The sequence below is a fragment of the Myxocyprinus asiaticus genome, chromosome 20 (assembly GCF_019703515.2).
Source record: "Myxocyprinus asiaticus isolate MX2 ecotype Aquarium Trade chromosome 20, UBuf_Myxa_2, whole genome shotgun sequence".
Taxonomy (NCBI): domain Eukaryota; kingdom Metazoa; phylum Chordata; class Actinopteri; order Cypriniformes; family Catostomidae; genus Myxocyprinus; species Myxocyprinus asiaticus.
The window spans coordinates 12,819,668-12,842,700 of record NC_059363.1 but is presented as its reverse complement, the minus strand read 5'-3'; the positions used below and the strand labels follow the sequence as shown (position 1 = coordinate 12,842,700).

General features: G+C 39.6%; 1 protein-coding gene across 2 annotated transcripts in view; it reads left to right on the top strand.

Annotated features, from left to right (window-relative positions):
* LOC127411561 (endoribonuclease Dicer-like) overlaps positions 1 to 23,033 on the top strand; it is a 52,857-nt gene that overhangs the window by 22,704 nt on the left and 7,120 nt on the right. For both annotated transcript variants that reach the window (XM_051647246.1, XM_051647247.1), the window contains 16 exons: positions 796 to 928; positions 1,006 to 1,248; positions 1,354 to 1,508; positions 2,621 to 2,753; positions 3,142 to 3,217; positions 3,305 to 3,444; positions 4,294 to 4,473; positions 4,610 to 4,823; positions 4,953 to 5,106; positions 7,162 to 7,344; positions 11,119 to 11,224; positions 11,398 to 11,573; positions 13,343 to 14,162; positions 18,209 to 18,361; positions 20,377 to 21,145; positions 22,306 to 22,574. In XM_051647246.1, coding sequence (XP_051503206.1) covers positions 796 to 928; positions 1,006 to 1,248; positions 1,354 to 1,508; positions 2,621 to 2,753; positions 3,142 to 3,217; positions 3,305 to 3,444; positions 4,294 to 4,473; positions 4,610 to 4,823; positions 4,953 to 5,106; positions 7,162 to 7,344; positions 11,119 to 11,224; positions 11,398 to 11,573; positions 13,343 to 14,162; positions 18,209 to 18,361; positions 20,377 to 21,145; positions 22,306 to 22,574 — 3,904 coding nt within the window. The remainder of the gene's footprint in view (positions 1 to 795; positions 929 to 1,005; positions 1,249 to 1,353; positions 1,509 to 2,620; positions 2,754 to 3,141; positions 3,218 to 3,304; positions 3,445 to 4,293; positions 4,474 to 4,609; positions 4,824 to 4,952; positions 5,107 to 7,161; positions 7,345 to 11,118; positions 11,225 to 11,397; positions 11,574 to 13,342; positions 14,163 to 18,208; positions 18,362 to 20,376; positions 21,146 to 22,305; positions 22,575 to 23,033) is intronic.

Sequence of the window (23,033 nt, the reverse complement as noted above, 5' to 3'; positions counted from 1 at the left end):
CCCAGGGTGATACCTCAAGAAGATGGTTTAGAAAATGCCAAGAGTACATGTCTGCAAAATCTAGGCAAAGGGTGGCCAGTTTGAAGACACTAAAATATAACACAGTTTTGATTTATTTTGGATTTTTTTTTTAGTCACAATATAATTCCCATAGTTCCATTTGTATTATTCCATAGTTGTGATGACTTTACTATTATTCTAAAATGTGGAAAAAAACTAAAGAATGAGGACGTGACCCTAAACTTTTGAACGGTAGTGTGTGTGTGTGTGTGTGTGTGTGTGTATATATATATATATATATATATATATATATATATATATATATATATATATATATATATATATACACACACACACACACACACACAGTTGTGCTACTGCATACCCTGGCAGAAATTGTGAAATTTTGGCATTGATTTTGAAAATATCAAAGATCATTAAAAAAAAACAACTGTCTTTTATTCAAGAATAGTGATCATATGAAGCCATTTATTATCACATAGTTGTTTGGCTCCTTTTTAAATCATAATGATAACAGAAATCACCCAAATGGCCCTGATCAAAAGTTTATATACCCTTGAATGTTTGGTCTTGTTACAGACACACAAGGTGACACACACAGGTTTAAATGGCAATTAAAGGTTAATTTCCCACATAGCATTGCCCTAAAACCACTCTGAATTTCTTCAGAAAATGTAATATTCTTCTTTTCTTATGGTGACTTCTGATTGAATTGCAAAAAAATGTTATAGATCCGGCTTCTCTCTCATTGCTTGTATTTTCTCTGTGTATTAGGCTCATCAAGGAGGCGGGGAAGCAGGACCCAGAGCTGGCCTACATCAGTAGCAATTTCATCACAGGTCACAGTATTGGCAAGAACCAGCCACGCAACAAACAGATGGAGGTGGAGTTCAGAAAACAAGAGGAGGTGAGTGGGTTCTGCAGACATGGGAAGTCACTTCCTGAACTTGATCCAATCAGCTTCATTGATTTGATTGATTCCAGGTCCTGAGGAAGTTCAGAGCCCATGAAACCAACTTGCTCATCGCAACCAGCATCGTGGAGGAAGGCGTTGATATTCCAAAGTGCAATTTGGTCGTGCGGTTTGACTTGCCGACGGAGTACAGGTCATACGTGCAATCCAAAGGTCGCGCCCGTGCGCCAGTCTCCAATTACATCATGCTAGCTGACAGCGAACAGACGAAAACCTTTAAGGAGGACCTTAAGACCTACAAGGCCATAGAGAAGGTCGGCACTTTTCATGAGACCTCCTTACTGAAAGTGGTTTGGTGTATTTTAAAGTTAAATATGATTTGATGTAATTAAATTATTCTAATAGATATTTCACCTCAGATCCTCAGAAATAAGTGCTCAAAGTCAGCAGAATGCAGTGATTTTGAATTGGAGCCAGTGACCGATGATGACAACGTTCTCCCTCCTTACATCCTGCGCTCGGAGGACGGCGGCCCCCGTGTCACAGTTAACACAGCCATTGGACATATCAACAGGTAATTTCCCTTTCCTGAATCAAACATTTTTTTTTTTAAATGTGAAGTGTGTAAATGTTTCAGTGTTTTGGATTTTAAAAGACTTGCTCCAATCTCAGTTTAATTTAAAGACAACAATAAGTAAGCCATTTGTAGGTTCATTTCTGCGAAAAGTGTGGCTCTGTTTGAGAGTCCCAACCTGTCAGTCATAAGGTGGGTTTCCATCCAACTATTTTTATGTGCATTTTGAAATTGTGCATAAGAAATCCTGAATGGAAACGCTTGATATGCGAATAAACGTTCTAAATTCGCTTAAAATTTAATGTGCTAGGAGGAGGTGGATTTTCGCATTAGTTAAAATGCGCATTAAGGTGATGGAAACGGTTTATTTGCAAAACGATGACGTGTTTTGACCATTCGTGCACGTGTTATGAGTGTGCGATAGCTTGACGTAACTAGCTCACCGAAAGGTCCAACCTTGGCATACAATTCTTTGAACATAGCGCTTGTCATTCGTAAGTGTTTAACCCACAGCTGGTTGATAAAGTGGGTCCTCACAGTCCACCAGAACAGTTTTGAGAGCGGGTGCTCCCAGGTATGCGGAGACTGGCGGTGTGGGCATCGCAGCTATTTCTGCCCACATTATATTAGATATTACACTTATTCTGCGGTGTCTTGTGAATGCATTTAATAAAATGAGATACTTGCTTCAATCTTCAAATACAACTGTCCCCAAGCAGGGAGAGGTCAATCAGCTGCTCCATCATGACAAGGCAGCTCCCTCATGATAATGCAAATTACACAGTGGATGGAAACGCGTAACAATTATTATTTTATTTTTTTTAAGTCAAATTTTTAGAAATGCACTTAATGCAAAACATTTTGGATGGAAACCCAGCAATAGTAACATTGGCTCAAAAAATGGTGTACGTTCGTGGCTGGACTAACTATTTGTCCGACCGATGGAAGATTGGGAATGGATGGGGGGATTTGTTTTTGAAAATCTTAGTTTTGCAATACCGTTTGGTGACACTAGTGGTGCAGATATTACACTCTTCACCTTAAAATGGACAAACACTTTATTTTATGGCCCATCATGCTTTGGCACTTGAATGTGTTTTTATCTTGTGTAGATATTGTGCACGGCTGCCCAGTGATCCGTTCACTCATCTTGCTCCTAAGTGTAAAACTGTGGATCTGAAGACTGGAGGTTACCAGTCCACTCTCTTCCTTCCCATCAACTCTCCGCTCAGAGTTCCTGTCACCGTAAGTGCTGGTCAAAACCACTTTTCCAATCAAAATCTGACATTTAGTCTTTTTGACTTGGAGTTAAAGGAAGTTAAGCTCCATCGACAGCATGTCTGGCATAATGTTGTTTATGACAACAATTAATATGTCCTTGTCCTTCCTTTTCTTTAAAAAAGCAAACATCTGAGTTATAGTGAGGCACATACAATGGAAATAAATGGGGCCAATTTTTGAAGGGGTTAAAGGCAGAAATGTGAAGCTTATAATTTGATTTAAAAAAAAAAAGCACTTGCATTAATTCTTCTTTTAAAACTTGTTTTATTTGAGCAACTTTTAGCATGCATACCTGATTGAATAAAAAGGACAAGAGGAGGGAAGACTTAAATCTGTTTCTTCAACTTTTTAGGGGCCAACAATGAACTGTGCAAGACTTGCTGAGAAAGCAGTAGCTCTTCTCTGTTGTGAAAAACTGCACAAAATTGGTAAGCATGAAGGAGCCCAGTGATAGCTGATTTATGGTGCATTCTGGGACTGAAGATAGCTGGCTGATGCATGATGTCTGTTTATAGGGGAGCTGGATGATCATTTGATGCCGGTGGGAAAGGAAACTGTGAAGTATGAGGAGGAGCTGGACCTGCATGATGAGGAGGAGACAAATGTGCCAGGAAGACCAGGCTCCACAAAACGGAGACAGTGTTACCCAAAAGCAGTGAGTGTTTTTCACAAAATTGTAAAGTGGTTCAAATGTCAGAATTCTTGGATCATTAAAGGTGCACTTTTTTCCCTTTTTTTTTTCCTTTTTTTTTTTTTTTTGCTAATTGCTGAACTTTTAAACAGAAAGAAATGAAAAAATAAAAAACTGATTCTATATATGGTACTGACCACATTCATGAGCACCACCACGTTGAGATCATGTGACCAGCCGAATATAGCTCACTTTATATTGATAATCCAGCATAAACAAAAGAAAAATATTGAGTGCACCTTAATTTTTGTAAACCATTTTAGTCATAAGACTAGGACTGTCAATTGATTACAATTTTTAATCAAATTAATTACATGATATGCTGATTAATAGTTAGCATATATCAATATTTGCCTTGAAAGGCCTCCAAATAAAAATAATTTAATATGATTAAATTATTATCCAGCTGTGTTTGATCGCAAGAACGAGTCTTCATTTTGAGCGTCTGTCTAGATTTGTGCTTACTGCCCCCTGCTGAAAACATGAAGGTGGTACTTCAAGCTTTAATTGCTCTGATGGTAGAAATATTCCTTATAACAGTCTGGGGGTATTGTTATTTTATTTATATAATTAATCACATTGAATTAACGTTTTTAATCGACAGCCCTAAATAAGGGTAATTAATCGCTCTTCTCATTATGTTGAACTCTGATTCTGTGGAGAGATGCAGTTTCCTTTTCAAATTTCATCATAAAGTTGTGTTGATTGTGCAGAAAATTTGGACATGGTGTGAAATAGTCCATTTACAGTTTTAGTAGCGTTACAGTTTTAGCACAAGGTGTGAAATCTATGAAAATGTCTATGTTCTCTTAGATACCAGAGTGTCTGCAGGGTTGTTACCCTGTGCCAGAGCAGCCTTGCTACCTGTATGTGATTGGGATGGTCCTCACCACCCCTCTTCCTGATGAGCTCAACTTCCGCCGGAGGAAGCTGTACCCGCCAGAGGACACTACCCGATGTTTTGGCATTCTGACAGCTAAACCAATACCTCGGGTAAACACTTTCTGTACCTTCTCTTTGTCAAAGTCAATGATTTATTGTTTCACAGTAGATCCTTTTGCGTAGTTTCTAAGTTCGATTTTTGATTACAATTTAATCTCCTTAAACATGTGTTCCTGGATTTGGACAGATCCCTCACTTCCCTGTGTACACACGCTCTGGTGAGGTGACTATCTCGATTGAGCTGCAGAAGTTGGGCTTCACTCTGAGCACAGAGCAGCTGGAGCTGATCACTCGCTTGCACCAGTACATTTTCTCCCACATACTCCGCCTGGAGAAGCCAGCACTAGAGTTTAAACCTACAGAGGCAGATTTTGCTTACTGCATTCTACCTCTCAACGTCGGTGAGTGCTACAGACGCAGTCAGATGTTCACGCTTTTTATGACTTGTCATATCACAGCTTGAACAGTTATTCCCTTGATTTTGCCAATATATCATACGGAAACAGTTTTGTGTACGGTTTTCCGTTCAGTTGAGGATTCCAATATGTTGGACCTGGATTTTAAGTTCATGGAGGATATTGAAAAGTCTGAAGCACGCATCGGCATTCCAAACACTCAGTACACCAAGCAAAACCCATTCATTTTCAAATTGGAGGACTACCAGGATGCTGTCATCATTCCGAGGTAAGACAAATTACTCTTGGATCGTTCAAGTTTCTCTTATTGTCCCTGTAATTAAGTTCTTATTGGTTACTTATTAGCTCTGATCCAAAACTTAAGCTGTACACTGCCTATATAGGCAGCTGCCTTCTGTGGCAGCAAATTAACCGTCATGAAACCTCATAAGTGACTGATTTGGCAGCATAGGCATACATTACATAGGTAGCAACTCTGCACGCAGTACAAATAGCATTCCAAACATCAGTAGCACTTTATTTTACAGTACTGTTCTACATTTAAGTGCTGTATTATTGTAATTACTAGGTACCAAACCTTAACCAATATTAAGTACTTTCTTGGGTAAATGCACTGTTTGTAAACTGAAAGTACACGTACTGTAAAATAAAGTGCAACCCAAACCTCACTGGTTCTCATCACATCTTTTAACCAAACATGTGACATGGCATCATGATGTCTGGTCATGTAAATATGACAGAATTTTCATTTTTGGATTAAAGGGTCATGCAACACTGTTACCAGATATGTATGTGTTACTCATGATAGAAGACAAAGTAAGTATACATTAATTTAAATTTTAAGACGAAAGTAGTTAATTTGGGATTTTTTTGCCATATTTTTGTCTTCCGGGTTTAAAATCAACATCGAGTCAATGTCACACGATGTGACGTGTCCCTGTACTATAGTGCATAGTTGCATCATCAGTGTCTCATAAATATTAATGAGACTGTGTTGACTTATCCTAGTAGAACAGGCTATCTCATAATTATTCATTATACCATGTGACCAGCTCTTCAAACTCTCAAGTGCCTCCGTGTCAGTTGAGAGAGTTGATAGTACCGGGACGCGAGTCCCCCCCACCACGCTCTGCGGACAGAGGGACAGAACAGTCTTTCAATCATTGCCAAAACCTTTTAAATGTTCATGCAGCATGCATTTATTAACGTGAGTGTTTTGAGCTATGCGGTGAGGTGGACTGTTTCTGACTGGGGCTCATTTGAGACTCGGTTAACATTGATTGTCCCAGACATAAACCCTGTCCGTCTGTCCGTCCATCCATCCATCCATCCAGTGTGTTAACCGATCTAAGCACTTATATTTGTGGATCAACGTCTTGGAATAAGTCTCAAAAGTTATTAAAATTTAAAAAACCGAGTACATGGCTTGGCATTTATTTGTGCATTAAATTGCAGATATAAAATGACCAGTGTGATTCTGTGTACCGTATTGTGATCTTACAAATCCACTGTGCTGAAACAGGTGACGCTGAGATCCTTATAGGGAAAAAACAGACGGTGTTCAACATATTTAGTTACTTAGACTTTAACTTTACCAGCTATACAAATCTTACAATTCGTCATAATTTATCCTGATATTTAGTAAGAGCCGGCATGGGCAACTGAGAGATGACAGATTGCTCCCCTCTTTCTCCCCTGCCCTGTCCCACCCCACCCACTAGGGGAGGGAGGGGCCCTTGTTCTCATAGCTGTCCACACCCAGTTAAGTTGAATTTTTCAAAATAGTTTTGAGGTGGACTTGAGCTGAAAGTGGAGTGTTGCATGACCCTTTAACTATTCCAACTGTTTTTTTTTTTTTTTTTTTGGGGGGGATTTTTCCCCTTTTTCACCCAATTTGGAATGCCCAATTCCCAGTGCGCTCTAAGTCCTCATGGTCGCGTAGTGATTCGCCTCAGTCCGGGTGGCAGACCGCCATCAACCCATCCGCTTCTGAGACCATCAACCCGCGCATCTTATCACGTGGCTTGTTGAGTGCATTGCCACGGAGACATAGCGCGTGTGGAGGCTCAACTCACTACGCGCCCCACCGAGAACGAACCATGTTATAGCAACCACGAGGAGGGTACCCCATGTGTCTCTACCCTCCCTAGCAAATTTGGTTGCTTAGGAGACCTGGCTGGAGTCACTCAGTATGCCCTGGGATTCGAACTAGCGAAATCCAGGGGTGGTAGCCAGCGTATTTTACCACTGAGCTACCCAGGCCCCCGTAACTATTCCAACTGTTAACTCAACCCTATACTTCTGCCCATTTTCTTTCTCTCAGGTATCGTAATTTTGACCAGCCACATCGGTTCTACGTGGCTGACGTTTACACAGACCTCACCCCGCTCAGTAAATTCCCCTCTCCAGAGTATGAGACTTTCGCTGAGTACTACAAAACCAAGTACAACCTTGACCTGTCCAATGTTAACCAGCCCCTACTGGATGTGGATCACACATCTTCAAGGTAGGTTAACAAAACAAAAACAAAAAAAGACAAATTATAGGATTGTGTTCTCTCTCTCTCTCTCTCTCTCCCTCTCTCTCAATTCAGTTTCAATTTAAAGTACTTTATTGGCATGATTGTGTTTACATACAATATTGCCAAAGCATTAATACACAAAACAGATAATGACAAGACAAATAATAATAATAAAACAGTAACAAATAACAATACAAATAGAATTAAAATAAGGTGCCAGGTAATGAATAAAATAAAAACTATAATAACAACATACACTATACAATCTAAAATAAAATAAGCATTTAACGACATCATAAAGACATTATGAAAAAACTTTTTTTTTTTTTATTAAAATACTGTGACTGAAGTACATTAAGGCAGTAATTGGTTTCTGAGGGTGTGCATTTCAAAAATAAATGTAGCTGCAACTGATGCATGATTGTCCTCCCCCAGTAACACCTGCATTTGATCTGTTTCTGCTGAACTGGAAAACTGTGGCATGAGGTATGAGAGTTTGTCAAAGTATTTCTCTCTCACCTCTGTAAATTTCTCACAGTGAAGGAGAAAGTGTGTCTCTGTCTCGACCTCTCTAGTGTCACACTGAGCACAGACTCGTTCTTCCTTTGGAAGCCATGTTTGTCTGTGAATGCCTTTTTCTATGGCCAGACTGTGATCACGGAGTCTGTATTTGGTGAGGATCCGTCTCCGTTTTGGATCTCTTACAGTGTGGAGATATTCTGCTAGATTATACTTTCTGTTTAGGGCCCGATAACATTACAATTTGCTTTGGTTTTTACTTTCATTTTCCCAATGGTCCAAATATGAATTTTTGGTTTCTTTTATGATTTGATTTATTGTGATTTGGTTTTGTTCAGCAGTGCTGGTCTGAAACTGGTGTTTGTTAGTGGGTTTGTGAGTTTCAGAGCCAGCTGACAAAAGGGACTGGTTTTAAGCTTCATCTCTTGGGTTTTAAGGGCTTCATGCTGCAGTGTGTTAGGGGAACTTGAATTTAGGTGTGTCCAAAATTGGGGGGTCATTTTTCAATATGCATAATTAGGGGGTATCTGCCTAGTTCGGCCCGGCATGCATTAGAATGTTTCTACAGAATTCTGCATGCAGGGATTCTACAGTGCATCCGGAAAGTATTCACAGCATTTCACTTTTTCCACATTTTGTTATGTTACAGCCTTATTCCAAAATGGATTAAATTCATTATTTTCCTCAAAATTCTACAAACAATACCCCATAATGACAACATGAAAGAAGTTTGTTTGAAATCTTTGCAAATTTATTAAAAATAAAAAAAAATCACATGTACATAAGTATTCACAGCCTTTGCTATGACACTCAAAATTGAGCTCAGGTGCATCCTGTTTCCACTGATCATCCTTGAGATGTTTCTACAACTTGATTGGAGTCCACCTGTGGTAAATTCAGTTGATTGGACATGATTTGGAAAGGCACACACCTGTCTATATAAGGTCCCACAGTTAGCAGTGCATGTCAGAGCACAAACCAAGCCATGAAGTCCTAGGAATTGTCTGTAGACCTCAGAGACAGGATTGTATCAAGGCACAGATCTGGGGAAGGGTACAGAAAAATTTCTGCAGCATTGAAGGTCCCAATGAGCACAGTGTCCTCCATCATCTGTAAATGGAAGAAGTTTGGAACCACCAGGACTCTTCCTAGAGCTGGCTGTCCGGCCAAACTGAGCGATCGGGGGAGAAGGGCCTTAGTCAGGGAGGTGACCAAGAACCCGATGGTTTCTCTGTGGAGAGAGGAGAACCTTACAGAAGAACAACCATCTCTGCAGCACTCCACCAATCAGGCCTGTATGGTAGAGTGGCCAGACGGAAGCCACTCCTCAGTAAAAGGCACATGACAACCCACCTGGAGTTTGCCAAAAGGCACCTGAAGGACTCTCAGACCATGAGAAACAAAATTCTCTGGTCTGTTGAAACAAAGATTGAACTCTTTGGCCTGAATGGCAAGCGTCATGTCTGGAGGAAACCAGGCACCGCTCATCACCTGACTAATACCATCCCTACAGTGAAGCATGGTGGTGGCAGCATCAGGCTGTGGGAATGTTTTTCAGCGGCAGGAACTGGGAAACTAGTCAGGATCGAGGGAAAGATGAATGCAGCAATGTACAGAGACATCCTTGATGAAAACCTGCTCCAGAGCGCTCTGGACCTCAGACTGGGGCGAAGGTTCATCTTCCAACAGGACAACGACCCTAAGGACACAGCCAAGATAACAAAGGAGTGTTTCCGGGACAACTCTGTGAATGTCCTCGAGTGGCCCGGCCAGAGCCCAGACGTGAACCCGATTGAACATCTCTGGAGAGATCTGAAAATGGCTGTGCACCGACGCTCCCCATCCAACCTGATGGAGCTTGAGAGGTCCTGCAAAGAAGAATGGGAGAAACTGCCCAAAAATAGGTGTGCCAAGCTTGTAGCATCATACTAAAAAAAGACTTGAGGCTGTAATTGGTGCCAAAGGTGCTTCAACAAAGTATTGAGCAAAGGCTGTGAATACCTGTGTACATGTGGTGTTTTTTTTGTTTTTTTGTTTTTTGCTTTTTTTGCTTTTTTTTTTTTTTTTTTAATTATTAGCAAAGATTTCAAACAAACTTCTTTCACGTTGTCATTATGGGGTATTGTTTGTAGAATTTTGAGGAAAATAATGAATTTAATCCATTTTGGAATAAGGCTGTAACATAACAAAATGTGGAAAAAGTGAAGCGCTGTGAATACTTTCCGGATGCACTGTATGGGGTGTTTGTCCCATCTAGAGTAATCTGCCAGACAGAGTGGACCCCAAACCTCACATCCATACAGAGCAATAGGCATAATAATACTGTCAAAAAGTTTACACCAAATTGTTACAGGAATGTCTGCTTGGGTAAATTTGCCCTTAATAGCATAGAATGCTCTTCTAGCTTTCTCTTTTAGTGCATTCACTGCCAGACCAAACCCCCCTGAAGCACTGATTTTTAGACCGAGGTAGTCATAGTCCAAATTAGGGTGTGTTGTTCTATTGCAGTATTTCCCAGAGTGAATGTGCATCTGGTTTCCTGTAATCTGGCTTTTTTATGGAAGATTATAATTTTGTTTTTGTTTTTTTAAATTGACTGTCAGGGCCCAGTTCTGATAGTAGTTCTCCAGCATGTCCAGGTGCTGCTGTAGCCCTTGTGCAGTAGCTGACAGCAGCACCAGATCACCTGCATAGAGAAGAAATTTAACTTCAGAATGATTTAGTTAAACCGGCAGATTGTTCTATTAGCACTGTTAACTCAATGTAAAAGTTGAACAGAGTTGGACTCAAACTGCAGCCCTGTCTCACTCCATGCCCTTGAGTGAAGAATTCTGTTCTTTTATTGGCAATTTTAACTCCGCACCTGTTGTCCGAATACATAGATTTGATTGTGTCGTACATTTTACCCCCAGTGCCGGATTGTAGAATTTTATAATATAGACCATCATGCCAAATGGAATCAAATAAATTTTTAAATCAATAAAACATGCATAAATTTTGCCTTTGCTGTTTTTGATGAACGTGCTGGTTGACTATCGTGTGTAGCATGTGAATGTGGTCGGTGGTGTGGTGGTTTGGTAGGAATCCAGTTTGACTCGAGACATTGTGCTTGGTAAGGAAGGCCTGTATCCGGATTGGTAAGGAAGGTCTCTCTCTCTCTCTCTCTCCCTCCCTCCGCTCCCCCCCCCCCCCCCCCCCCCCCCCATTAATGAGTTTGTTTGTGGTGGTCTTTTCCTGTAGATTGAATCTTTTAACTCCCCGTCACCTTAATCAAAAAGGGAAAGCCCTTCCGCTCAGCAGTGCCGAGAAGAGAAAGGCCAAGTGGGAAAGCCTACAAAACAAACAGGTATTAACTAGCGAAAAGAGTTTGTGGTAATAATTATAAGCGCTCATACCTGAATTATTTCTAATCACACTGTGTGCAAGTATTTCCTCCCACTGAGAGTGTTAACAGTTGAACAGAGGTTTGACTCACATCAGATAACAGTTTTAGGATGTATTTATGTTCCATCTGCTCAGATTTTAGTTCCGGAGCTCTGTGCCATTCACCCCATCCCCGCCTCTTTGTGGAGGAAAGCCGTCTGCCTTCCCAGCATTCTCTACAGACTTCACTGCCTTCTGACGGCTGAAGAGCTGCGGTCTCAGACAGCCATTGACGCTGGTGTAGGGGCTCAGACCCTGCCTCCTGATTTCAGGTCAGTTAAACACCTCCATGCCACTTGTAATAAAGGAATATTCTAGGTTCAACACCAGTTAAGCTCAATCAACGGTATTTGTGGCATAATGTTGATTATCATAAAAATTAATTTAGATTTGTCCCTCCTTAAAAAATGTAAAAAAAAAAATAGTCAAAAATCTAGGTTACAGTGAGGCACTTACAATGGAAGTGTATGGGGGCAATCCGTAAACGTTAAAATTCTCACTATTTCAAAGGAATGGCAATAAGACGAAAACGTACTAACCTTTTATGTAAAGTTATATCCAATTTTACAACCATTTTACAACCATAAAAGCATTGATTTAAACAATTTCACAGCTACAAAATTAGGTTTTATTGGAATAATTAATGTAAGTGCTTTTATAAAATTATAAGATGCACATTTCTGCCTTTAAACCCTCCAAAAAATTGGCCCCATTCACTTCCATTGTAAGTGCCTCATTGTAACCTTGATTTTTTTCTTTTTTTTTTCTTTTTTTTAAAGAAAAGGATGGACGAGTCAAAATTGTACCACAAATGCTGTCGATAGAGCTTAACTTGTATTGAACTCAGAACATTTCTTTAATCTATTAATCACTGCGTTTCTTATAAAGCAATGATTCTTGAGATAAGGGACAAAACATGTCTTGCATACAAAAGTCATTTATGTTAAAAATCAAGAAATTCATACTAATAAAAATAATGAAAAATTAAATCTAAAGGAAATGTGTACACTCATGGCATTTATTACTTATACTTTTAAATAATTCCATTAGAGTTTTTTTTTTTTTTTTTTTTTTTAATAAATGCTCTATACTTGAAAGCACATGTAATTTAGCCTGTCCTCAGCAAGAGGTCACAATGTTAAACTGCCAAACAAAATGTTTAAAAATGCAACACATTCATAATTATATATATATATATAAAAAGAAAGGTAGGGATCTGTAAGATATCAAATAATACATAAACGTTAAATTATATTTTCCATAACTGTCAAAGTTGTCTCCTTGCTTTGCGTCAAAAAAAGATTATAATCCTGAATAAATCAGAAAATGTCCTGATCAGCTTTAACTCCGAGTACCCCTTTCCCACTTCCTGCTCATGGTGGATGCAACAGTAGGACACATGGTCTGGTAAGTTTAATATTTTTTGATTTTAAACAAACAGTGTTTAAATCTCTGTGGTCACGGCTTCAACATGTCAACACTGTCATCCCTTTGTGATCATTTCTGTTAAGAATTGTGGAATAATTTTGTCATTTTAGTTTAGGTTAAGAAACAAATAAAATGGCTCCAGTGTACAATAGATGGTTAAGATGGAAAAAATATAAAATTGTCAACTCAAAATATTTGAATTTTCAGAATAGTGTTAAAGAAAAAAAATTGATAGAATGTATTTTATCTCTTCACTCCTTTACTGACACCATTATTAGATAATTAAAGACTACACTCTTGTTGAATGGATCAAATTAAAATAGTTTCCTTTTTATTGTCTGACAGAGTTGACAAAAATTACAGTAAGATGATTTTCAGGAAAAGGCATTTTTATAAAAACCTGTTCCCTTACATGGTTCGTTAGCTGAAACCTTTATCTACAAATAAATCCATTTCAAATTAATTTAGTATTAAAAAATAAGTGATTTTAAAAATGTTTTGTCCCTTATCTCAAGAATCAGTGAAAGAACATCAAATGGAAGCAGGCATGCAATCAGAAAAAAACATTCTGATTTGGTGTGATATTCCTAATCTTATTAAATATTGACAACAGGTATCCTAATTTGGATTTCGGGTGGAAGAAATCCATCGACAGCAAGTCTTTCATTTCCTGCTCCAGTGCATGTATGGAAGAGGACGATCACTGTAACCTTGACACAAGCTCAGATTCAGACCACACTGCCCATGAGGGCAGCAGCACGGAGGCCTCCCAGTCTCCAGAGGACACTCTCCCTTGTGTCAACTGCAACACACCAGATGAAAAGCTAGAAACCCACATGCTCCCTGTGACTGATCACCAGACGCTGAACAAAGATCCCAGCAACTGCGTCTGTTCCCAAAATCTCCCTAACGGCACTCGAGCCGATGGTGGCGACCTTCCACACCAACGTGACATTTGCCAATGCCCTCAGCTGGGCCCACTGGAGAGTGACCTATCAATGCAAACCACTACCTCAGTTCCTGTGCGACCCTCTCCAGCCGGCGAGCCACAGCCCCAGCCCGGTTATGAATGTAACCCAGGCAGGAAATCGGATCTCTGTGACGGACATGTGAAAAAACCTACCTCATACTGTTGCCCCAAACTGGAGACGGCAACCAGCACCACAGCACCTTCAGCCGTGTCTTCAGAGGTCTCTGACTTGACATCTACATCTGCCTGTGTAGGCCCAGCATGGGATTCTCCGAAAACCTTGGGCCCCAACCCTGGCCTCATCCTGCAGGCCCTGACTCTCTCCAACGCCAGCGATGGCTTTAATCTGGAGAGGTTGGAAATGTTGGGGGACTCTTTTCTGAAACACGCCATCACCACCTACCTGTTCTGTACATATCCTGATGCCCATGAGGGCAGGCTGTCATACATGAGAAGCAAGAAGGTGGGATTTAATTAGAAATACTAAAATAAATATTGGTGCTACAGCAAGCACTAATATTTCTATTGCTCATACTTGGGCCTAGGGATTTGAACAAACCCCTAATTATTAAACTTTTGCGTTTAACAGTCCAGCACTGTTTGTGCTACGGACAAATTGTGTGGCTTTATTTATTTCTTTATTGAAGGGATAGTTCACCCAAAAAATAAAATTCTCTCATCATTTATTCAACCTCATGCCATCCCAGATGTGTATGACTTACTTTCTTCTGCTGAACACAAACAAAGATTATTAGAAGAATATCTCAGCTCTGGCCAGAACTTTGAAGCTTCAAAAAGGACATAAAGGCAGCAAAAATGTAATCCTAATGACTCCTGTTTTTAAAGCATGTCTACAGAAGCGCTATGATAGGTGTGGGTGAGAAACAGATCAATATTTAAGTCCCTTTTTTCTAAAAAAAAAAAAAAAAAATGTCCTCCCTGCCCAGTAGGTGGCAATATGCACTAAGAATGTGAATCTCCAAAAATAAAAGAATGTGGAAGTGGAGATTTGTAGTACAAAAAGGATTTAAATATTGATCTATTTCTCACCCACACCTATCATATCGCTACTGAAGACATGGAATTAATCACTGGAGTTGTATGGATTACTTTTACGCTGCTTTTGTGCTTTTTGGACCTTCAAAGTTCTGGCCACCATTTGCTTGTATTTTATCGACCTACAGAGCTTAAATACTCTTCTAAAAATCTTTGTTTGTTCTGCAGAAGAAAGAAAGTCATACACATCTGGGATGGCGTGAGGGTGAGTAAATGATAAGAGAATTTAAATTTGTGGTTGAAGTATCCATTGAAGTCACATTGCAAATACAACAGAAAAAGAAACATCATAAACAGTATCACAAAAAATAACGATATGATAAGAAAAAGGAATATAATATAGCAGCGATTTAATATGCATACAAAACCGCAGACTCCATAATATGTGTGACTCTAGGGTGAAAACACCCTTAGGGTGCTTTCACACTGGCAGTTTAGTTCAAAACGGAGCACGGTTTGCATGAAAAATTGGTAATGTGAAAGCTGTCTTGCGGACCGGGGAGCGCACCGCGGTACCGAACCCGAGACTGCCTCTAGGAGGTGGTCTGAGTTCGTTTGCAATGGAACTGTAGCGCGATTCACGTGAATGTGAAAACAACTCTGACTCGGGTGCGCACTCGTTCAGGAAGTTAAGTAACCTGCGCATGCGTTTTAGCCGATGACGACATCTATCTATCTATCTATACACCTTATAAATACTATATATTAATACTATTATAGGTTATAAATATAGGGTATAATATAACTTCACCTTGGAGTAAGCGTGAGTGCCAGGAACAATCGCGCTCGGAATCGGACTGCAGCAAACGTGCCCAGTTTGAAAGCCCCCTTAGAGTCATACATATTATGGGGTCTGCAGTTTTGTTGTAAAAGAACCAAACTCAGACCCCTTTAAGTGGACCAAAAAGTGGACCGAGTGAAAGGACCAGTTCTCTTTACGTCCACATTCTCTTAGGGGGCTTTCACACTGGGCACGTTTGCTGCGGTCCGATTCCAAGTGCGATTGTTCCCGGTGCCCCCCGCAGCTTTGGTCTGGTTTCACACTCACTTGATTCTATCGAACCCCGGTCCATTTGCGTTCATCTTACGTCATCACAAACACGCATGGAGAACACAACGCGACTCATCATACTTTTTGTTTTTTTGTTATTTTGGTGCCATTATGCATAGCAGAGTGAACGACAACTGTGTATATGTGCGCTTCATGGCGTAACTCATCAGATGTCCAGGGGAATGCGGCTTGCTGCTGCTCGCAAACTGTGTTTTTTGAGGAGACAATTGATTGCAAGGAATTCATTTGCATCTTTGTTTACACTGCACGCTTACGCTCATGTCCAATGTGAAGTTATCGCCACTGTCATCTCCTATTAGACCCTGTATTTATAACCTATAATAGTATTTATAAGATGTGTAGATAGATAGACAGACAGACAGACAGTATTTATAGTGTTGTATGTCATTGTGGTGTCATTACTTTTTTGGGACTTTCAGGAATGTGTGGATCCTCGTGTGTTGTCGAAACTAATGATGTCTTCATCGGCTAAAACGCATGCGCAGGTTACTTTACTTCCTGAACGAGTGCGCACCCAAGTCCGAGTTGCTTTCACATTCACGCGAATCGCGCTACAGTTCCATTGTAACCGAACTCAGACCATCTCCTACAGGTAGTCTCGGGTTCGGTACCGCGGTGCGCTCCCCGGTCCGTATGACAGCTTTCACATTACCAATTTTTCATGCGAACCGTGCCCTGTTTCGATCTAAACTGCCAGTGTGAAAGCCCCCTTAGACCTTGTAAGTGGGCTCAGATCTCTTCTTGGTCCACTTTACCAGTTATGGGGTCTCAGTCCTTTTTGCATTCACACTCTGCATTATTTGTAGGACCGAGCCCACTTTATAAATACAGTATTTATTATAATTGTTATGATTAGGGCTATATTTAATGTTGAGTACACATAGCTCTACATATTGTGTTAAAAGATAATATAAACATTAATGCTCTCAAAAGGAATATGCAGCATAAGAACAGTTGTCTGTTCAATAAAAACTTATTTTATTGATCTTTGGCATCAGTATTAAGTAATTCTGTATTGCATATTGTTTATACATGCAACAGAACTGAATGCATTGTATTTTTATATAGAAAGACTGGATTTAAAGGCGAAATTCAACATTTAATCATGGTAGATAAGTCTTATTAACGACTAAACAATTCATGTTTAATTAATCATACAATTTACGATTCGTTTTGTGCGCAGTTTACAACAGTTTTAATATGCTTCTCACGCCGTCATCTCCATAGAAACAGAGCCAGAACAAGTGGCTCGCCGCATCTTTCCCATGCTCGTTTTGTCATTTCCTGCAGACAGGAACCTGTCAGGGTCTAACATGTTTGCCGTTACGCAAATGGGAAAGGGAGCCCAGAGCGCTTTTTGTTCACAACGCACGTTATTAGCGAACTGAACCACAGGCTACAAGTGAACCATACTCGGACCACCTCTCGGCTCACTTTAAAGGGACTGAGATTGTTTGGAGTGTTCACATATGGGCCAAAAATCCCACGAACCACTCTCGGACCCCTGAAACGGACCAAGTGTGAAAACGCCACTACTAACCAAACAGCTTATTTTTACTTCAAAAAAACTTAAATCCACCTTAGGTTTTAGAGTAAAGGCACAACAGTTACATGTATAATATGCACTTAGACTCACAATTATAAATAATAAAAAAGTAATTTAAATATTTATATATATTACTATAATATATTTATAATATAATAATAATCTTGTCATTCTGTCTAACATGTAATAACATGAAAATAATGATAAATGAATGCTATTAATTTTCTAGGGATTTATAATTTTTGCATTGTGGACAATTAAATGGGTGAAAAAAATTTCAAACTTTGGCACCATTTAAAGTTTGTATATGATTTCCGTCTTAGCTGTGATGTATTTTTGTATTTATAAATTATAAAGTTTAGGAAATGTAATCTAAATTTGCCGTTCAGACTTTTTTAGATTGATGATGTCGTCATAATATTTACGTTCTGAATTGTGATTGGTCTTATTCAGTCATGGCTTTCCAAGTACTGATATTAACTGAAGTCAATGCCAATCCTTTTTAACTTACTCTTAAAAATGCACTGCTTCTGCACGGCAAATAAATAAAGACATCTGTCTTCTGCACGTTTACATAGATTTTTTTTTTTTTAAACAACACTGACGGATGCAAAACGGGTTCAGAGTGAACGGCCCCTTAGGAGTTCGGATAGCGCAAGCAATTTACCAGAATTAGGCCAAAGAATTTGGAGCGTCACAATACTGAATTTCAGATTATATTAAAAAGCTTCATTGGCCGCTTTATTCTATTTGTCTTGTTTACTTTTTTAAATAAAAATAACTTGCTTCACACCTTATATGCAAAACAAGCCTTCTTTGTTTTTGAAACCTCCAGGTTAGCAACTGTAATCTTTACCGTCTGGGCAAGAAAAAGGGCCTTCCTAGTCGAATGGTGGTGTCCATCTTCGATCCCCCAGTAAACTGGCTGCCTCCGGGCTACATTGTGAATCAGGACAAAAGCAGCACAGACAAGTGGGACTCAGATGAGGTATGATTTACAGAACGTCTCCGTTTGTATACACTATGGCTCAAGTCAAGCTTAACCCGTATCAACATGCATCTTCATGCACAATTACAAGTCTGTTTACGTGGCTCTGTGCCATGAGCTGAAGAACATGTTGGCAGCATTGGGTTGCAGCTGTTTCCTGTCATGGCCACTAGAGGGCAGGTCCATCCTGTCTTGGAGAGCCATAGTTGCAGAACAGAGGACATGGAAAAGATCAGACAAATAGTCCTTTCAGTGTGAGGAGCACCTTTGGTGTATATTTATAACTAATTCCAAAATATAATTCACAATTCACTTGTCGTCACCAAGAAATTACTTTCAAACCTCTGAATACAAGAAATGGATGATGGAAATGGTCACAGCCCAACTAATTCTAAATTAAATTTAATAATGGCAACCTACTGAAATTGTTAGAGATTAAGGGAATGACCTTTTTATACATTTTCTTTTTTTTTTTTTTTTGCAAGATTAAAAAGTTTAGCTCCAAGCATATGCAAAGGCACAAATCCAAGAAATATTGATCAATTATTTTACTACGTGAAAGTCCAGGACCAGTACCATATTGGGCAGCACAACATAAACAAAAAACTACTGAGTCAAGAGTCAGCTTTGTTGGTTGATGTCTCCAATTTATTTATTTATTTATTTTGAGGATTCCAACAGAGCAGTATTGGCTCAACCAATGCTGTGAGTTTGAGGCAGGGTTTTCTTGTTTGTCTGACCAATGGCAGATGGGGAGTGTTTGGAAAACATACTTGACTAGTCATTATTTTTGCAACTCTGTTTGGTGCCGCTATTTACACGCAGAGCCTATAAAATTTAAAAGCTAGGCTATTTATGATTTAGTATAAGTCACAATTTTCATCTGCGTTTTACCATTTCTGTTGTATTAGGGCATTTAAATAACACAAAGTAAGAAAAATTAAGACAAAAAAAACCCAACTATGATTCTGGTTTCTGCCATGGGTTTCATCAGAGATGATTTAGCAGAGATGGGCCACTTCTATTAAAATGAATAGGAGAAATTGGACTGCTCAACCAAGGAGCTCTGAGCGCCTAACGGTCAACGGATGTAGAAAGGAAGTCCCGCCTTACAGTTAAAAGAGCCAATCACCTTTTAGATACAGACATCACCTGTCAATCAACTCTAGAACGCACATGCGCATTAGCTATACAAGCCGGGAACATTTTGTTTAATATGAGGTAAAGAATCACAATTTATGAGACCAATATTGTACGATTTTATTGGTGATTTGAAATATGTTCTTTGATCGTAATCTTGACCAACAGTTTTTGAGATTTTGGTCTCTGGTCTCCATTCAAGTAGATAGGATCTGCACTGGCATGACTGGAAATAGCCTCCCGAGAGCATTCCAAAGATGGCCGACAGTATACATTTCACAGGGCTGCCAACTCTCACGCATTGAGCGTGAGACTCAAGCAATTGACACTGTTCTCATGCCACACATCCCTTTTCTCACGCAGTGATAACGTCGTGGAGCAAAGAGAACACTGACAGTGCACGGAGAGACAAGACAGAGCAGGCAGCACCGTGCAGCAGTAAGCTATTCAGACCAATCATGGGGAAAGCAACAGAACAGCGTCTCTCCCTCTCCTCTCGCGCACCATTAAAGGGATACTTCACCCCAAATGACTGAATTTTCATTTGTTTACTCACGCCTGTGTTGTTATAACCCCATTTGACTTTTTCTTTTTCTTAACACAAAGGGAGGAATTGTGAAAAAATGTTGAGCAACCCACCTTCAAGCATTAAAATACCACTAGATAGCGACAACACCGAAGTGCATTAGAGGCAGCACTCATATTAAAACTAAAATAAAAACTGAGAAGCTAAACTGAAAGTAGAAAACTGAAAAAAACTAAAAATAACATTGATAGAGTGAAAACTAAACTGAATGAAAAAAAAAAAGGAAAGAACTAAAAACTAAATAAAAATTCAAAACCTAAAATAACCCAGATTTGCTTTTGTTTCTCAGAATAAAGACTTGCACAATGGAAAAGCCAGTGATGATGAGGAAGATGATAATGAGGGAGAGGATGTGGAGGTTGAGCCATCTAAGGATGAGGTGAATGTTGACGATGAGCTGGAATACGACTCTGATCACATCAGGTTCATTGATAACATGCTGATTGGCTCCGGCGCCTTCGGGAAGAAGATATCCCTCCAGCTCTCCGAACCCGGATACGAATGGAAAGCGCCCAAAAAAACCCACAATGGCCCCTTTCCCCCAGACAGTGGTGCTGATGAGTTTGACTACAGTTCCTGGGATGCCATGTGCTACCTGGACCCCAGCAAAGCAGGTGAGGAGGACGACTTCGTGGTGGGATTCTGGAACCCTTCCGAGGAAAATTGTGGCACAGATATTGGAAAGCAGTCCATCTCCTACGACCTCCACACCGAGCAGTGTATCGCCGATAAGAGCATTGCCGACTGCGTGGAGGCCTTACTGGGATGCTACCTCACCAGCTGTGGGGAGAGGGCAGCCCAAATGTTCCTTTGCTCCCTCGGCCTGAAGGTGCTCCCGGTGGAGAAGCAGAGTTCCGTGGTGTCAACTGAGTTGCAGTACGGCTGGCTGAAGATCCCTCCACGCTGCATGTTCGACCACCCAGACGCTGAACGGACCCTGAACCACCTCATCTCAGGCTTTGAGAACTTTGAGAAGAAGATCAACTACACATTTAAAAACAAGGCGTATCTTCTGCAGGCCTTCACCCACGCCTCGTATCATTACAACACCATCACAGGTCTGTGGGTTTAATTTTTTCAGCGCAACTTCATTATTTTAACTGCTGAATTGGAATGATTCTGGTTCCAATTTTGCATACGCAACCAAATTTCCTGCTCTGCGACTAAAGGTCTATCAGATTTTACTTGCCCCAATAATTGAGTAACAGTGACAACGAAGTTTTGCACAGAGATGCTTACACTGCATGTTGAGAGTAAAAATTTGGTTTGACTTGTTCCATGCAATGTGTGTCCAAAGACGAGATCCACGCAATTACAGTCAGTTATTGATCAAATCAACAATAGAAACATTTAATTCTAATCAAACATAGCACAGATACAGTACAGAAGCCATGTGACTCCGCTCTCGTTGATATGCGCTCAGCCAAAACACTTCTGTCAGACACCAGCTGAACTGCCACTATTCTTAAAGAGACGGTACTGTTTTAGTACTTGTTCTACATATCAATTTAAATACTTGTAAATAGTACAAATTATGCATGTAAACAAACATGTAACAAAATACTGTATATGCATGTATTAATGATGGAATACATGGAATTTGTACATTTTTAAAAGGCTAAAATGTGACTGAAATGATGGAAAAACGAATGATAAAATAAAATCGAAAAATGTGTAATTAATATTTTTTAAATATACCCAAATGAATCGGAACCGAATCGAGAGTTTGTGAATCGCATTTGAATCTGGAAATCTGTATCAATACCCAGCCCTACTTTTGAGAAGCTAATGCTACATCCACACTAAATACGCTTTCATTAAAAATCACATTAATTTTGCTACATTTATGCCTCATCCACATGGGAACGGTGTTTTCTTGCTTCGAAGTAATTTCGACTTTTGAAAAGTACTGCACACTTTGTAAAAAATAAATAAATAAATAAACACGTCAGGTAACTGAAGACTTTGATTAGTGTAGATGTGGCAACAATACTATTTTGGGTAACCTATTTGAATGTCCTTTTTTTGTTGTTGTTATTAAAGTACCATTTCTCACAACAAAATTCCAAAGGATGCTGTATGTGAGTTGTTCGATGGATTCAAATTTATTTAGTAAACAACCCATGCCACTCACTAATCTCTGAAATGTGCTGTTATATTAATGTTCTAATTTTTATCTTTTTTTTTTTTTTTTTTTCCCATCCTGAACCTCGGACAGATTGTTATCAGCGGTTGGAGTTCCTTGGTGATGCAATTTTAGACTACCTCATAACAAAGCACCTTTATGAAGATCCGCGGCAGCACTCCCCGGGCGTGCTGACCGACCTGCGCTCCGCACTTGTCAACAACACCATATTTGCTTCCCTGGCTGTCAAGTACGATTACCACAAGTACTTCAAAGCTGTCTCACCCGAACTGTTCCACGTGATCGATGATTTTGTGCAATTTCAGCTGGAGAAGAACGAAATGCAAGGAATGGATTCCGAGGTCAGTTATCACCCCAAAGTTATCTGGTAAAGATATTAGTTCTCGCAAATAATCAAACCCTCCAACATTTAATTTCTACCATTGTCAGCATAGATGTATAATACTTTATAAAGATTAAGTACCATGACTTCCTATCATTGGCAGTCAACGTGAATCTGTTCTGTGTTTGTATTTGTTTTCGTTTTTTGGATTGTAAAAATGCAGTTGGATTTAATTTATTTTGAAATGGTTATCTTGGCACCGAATCTAGTCTTGTTTGACTGGAAAGCAATTTAGGCCTTAGGGACAAAACTGGATACCGAAAGAGGAAAGACAAATTGAATAAAATAAGTAATGTTCCCCTTAATTGCATAGCTGGGTAATGTTGTCCCTAATATTGGACGGATAGGTCTTTTGTTAAGCTAATACTAAAAGTAATTGATCACAGTTCATTTTAACAACATAGCAATTCTGTCAGTG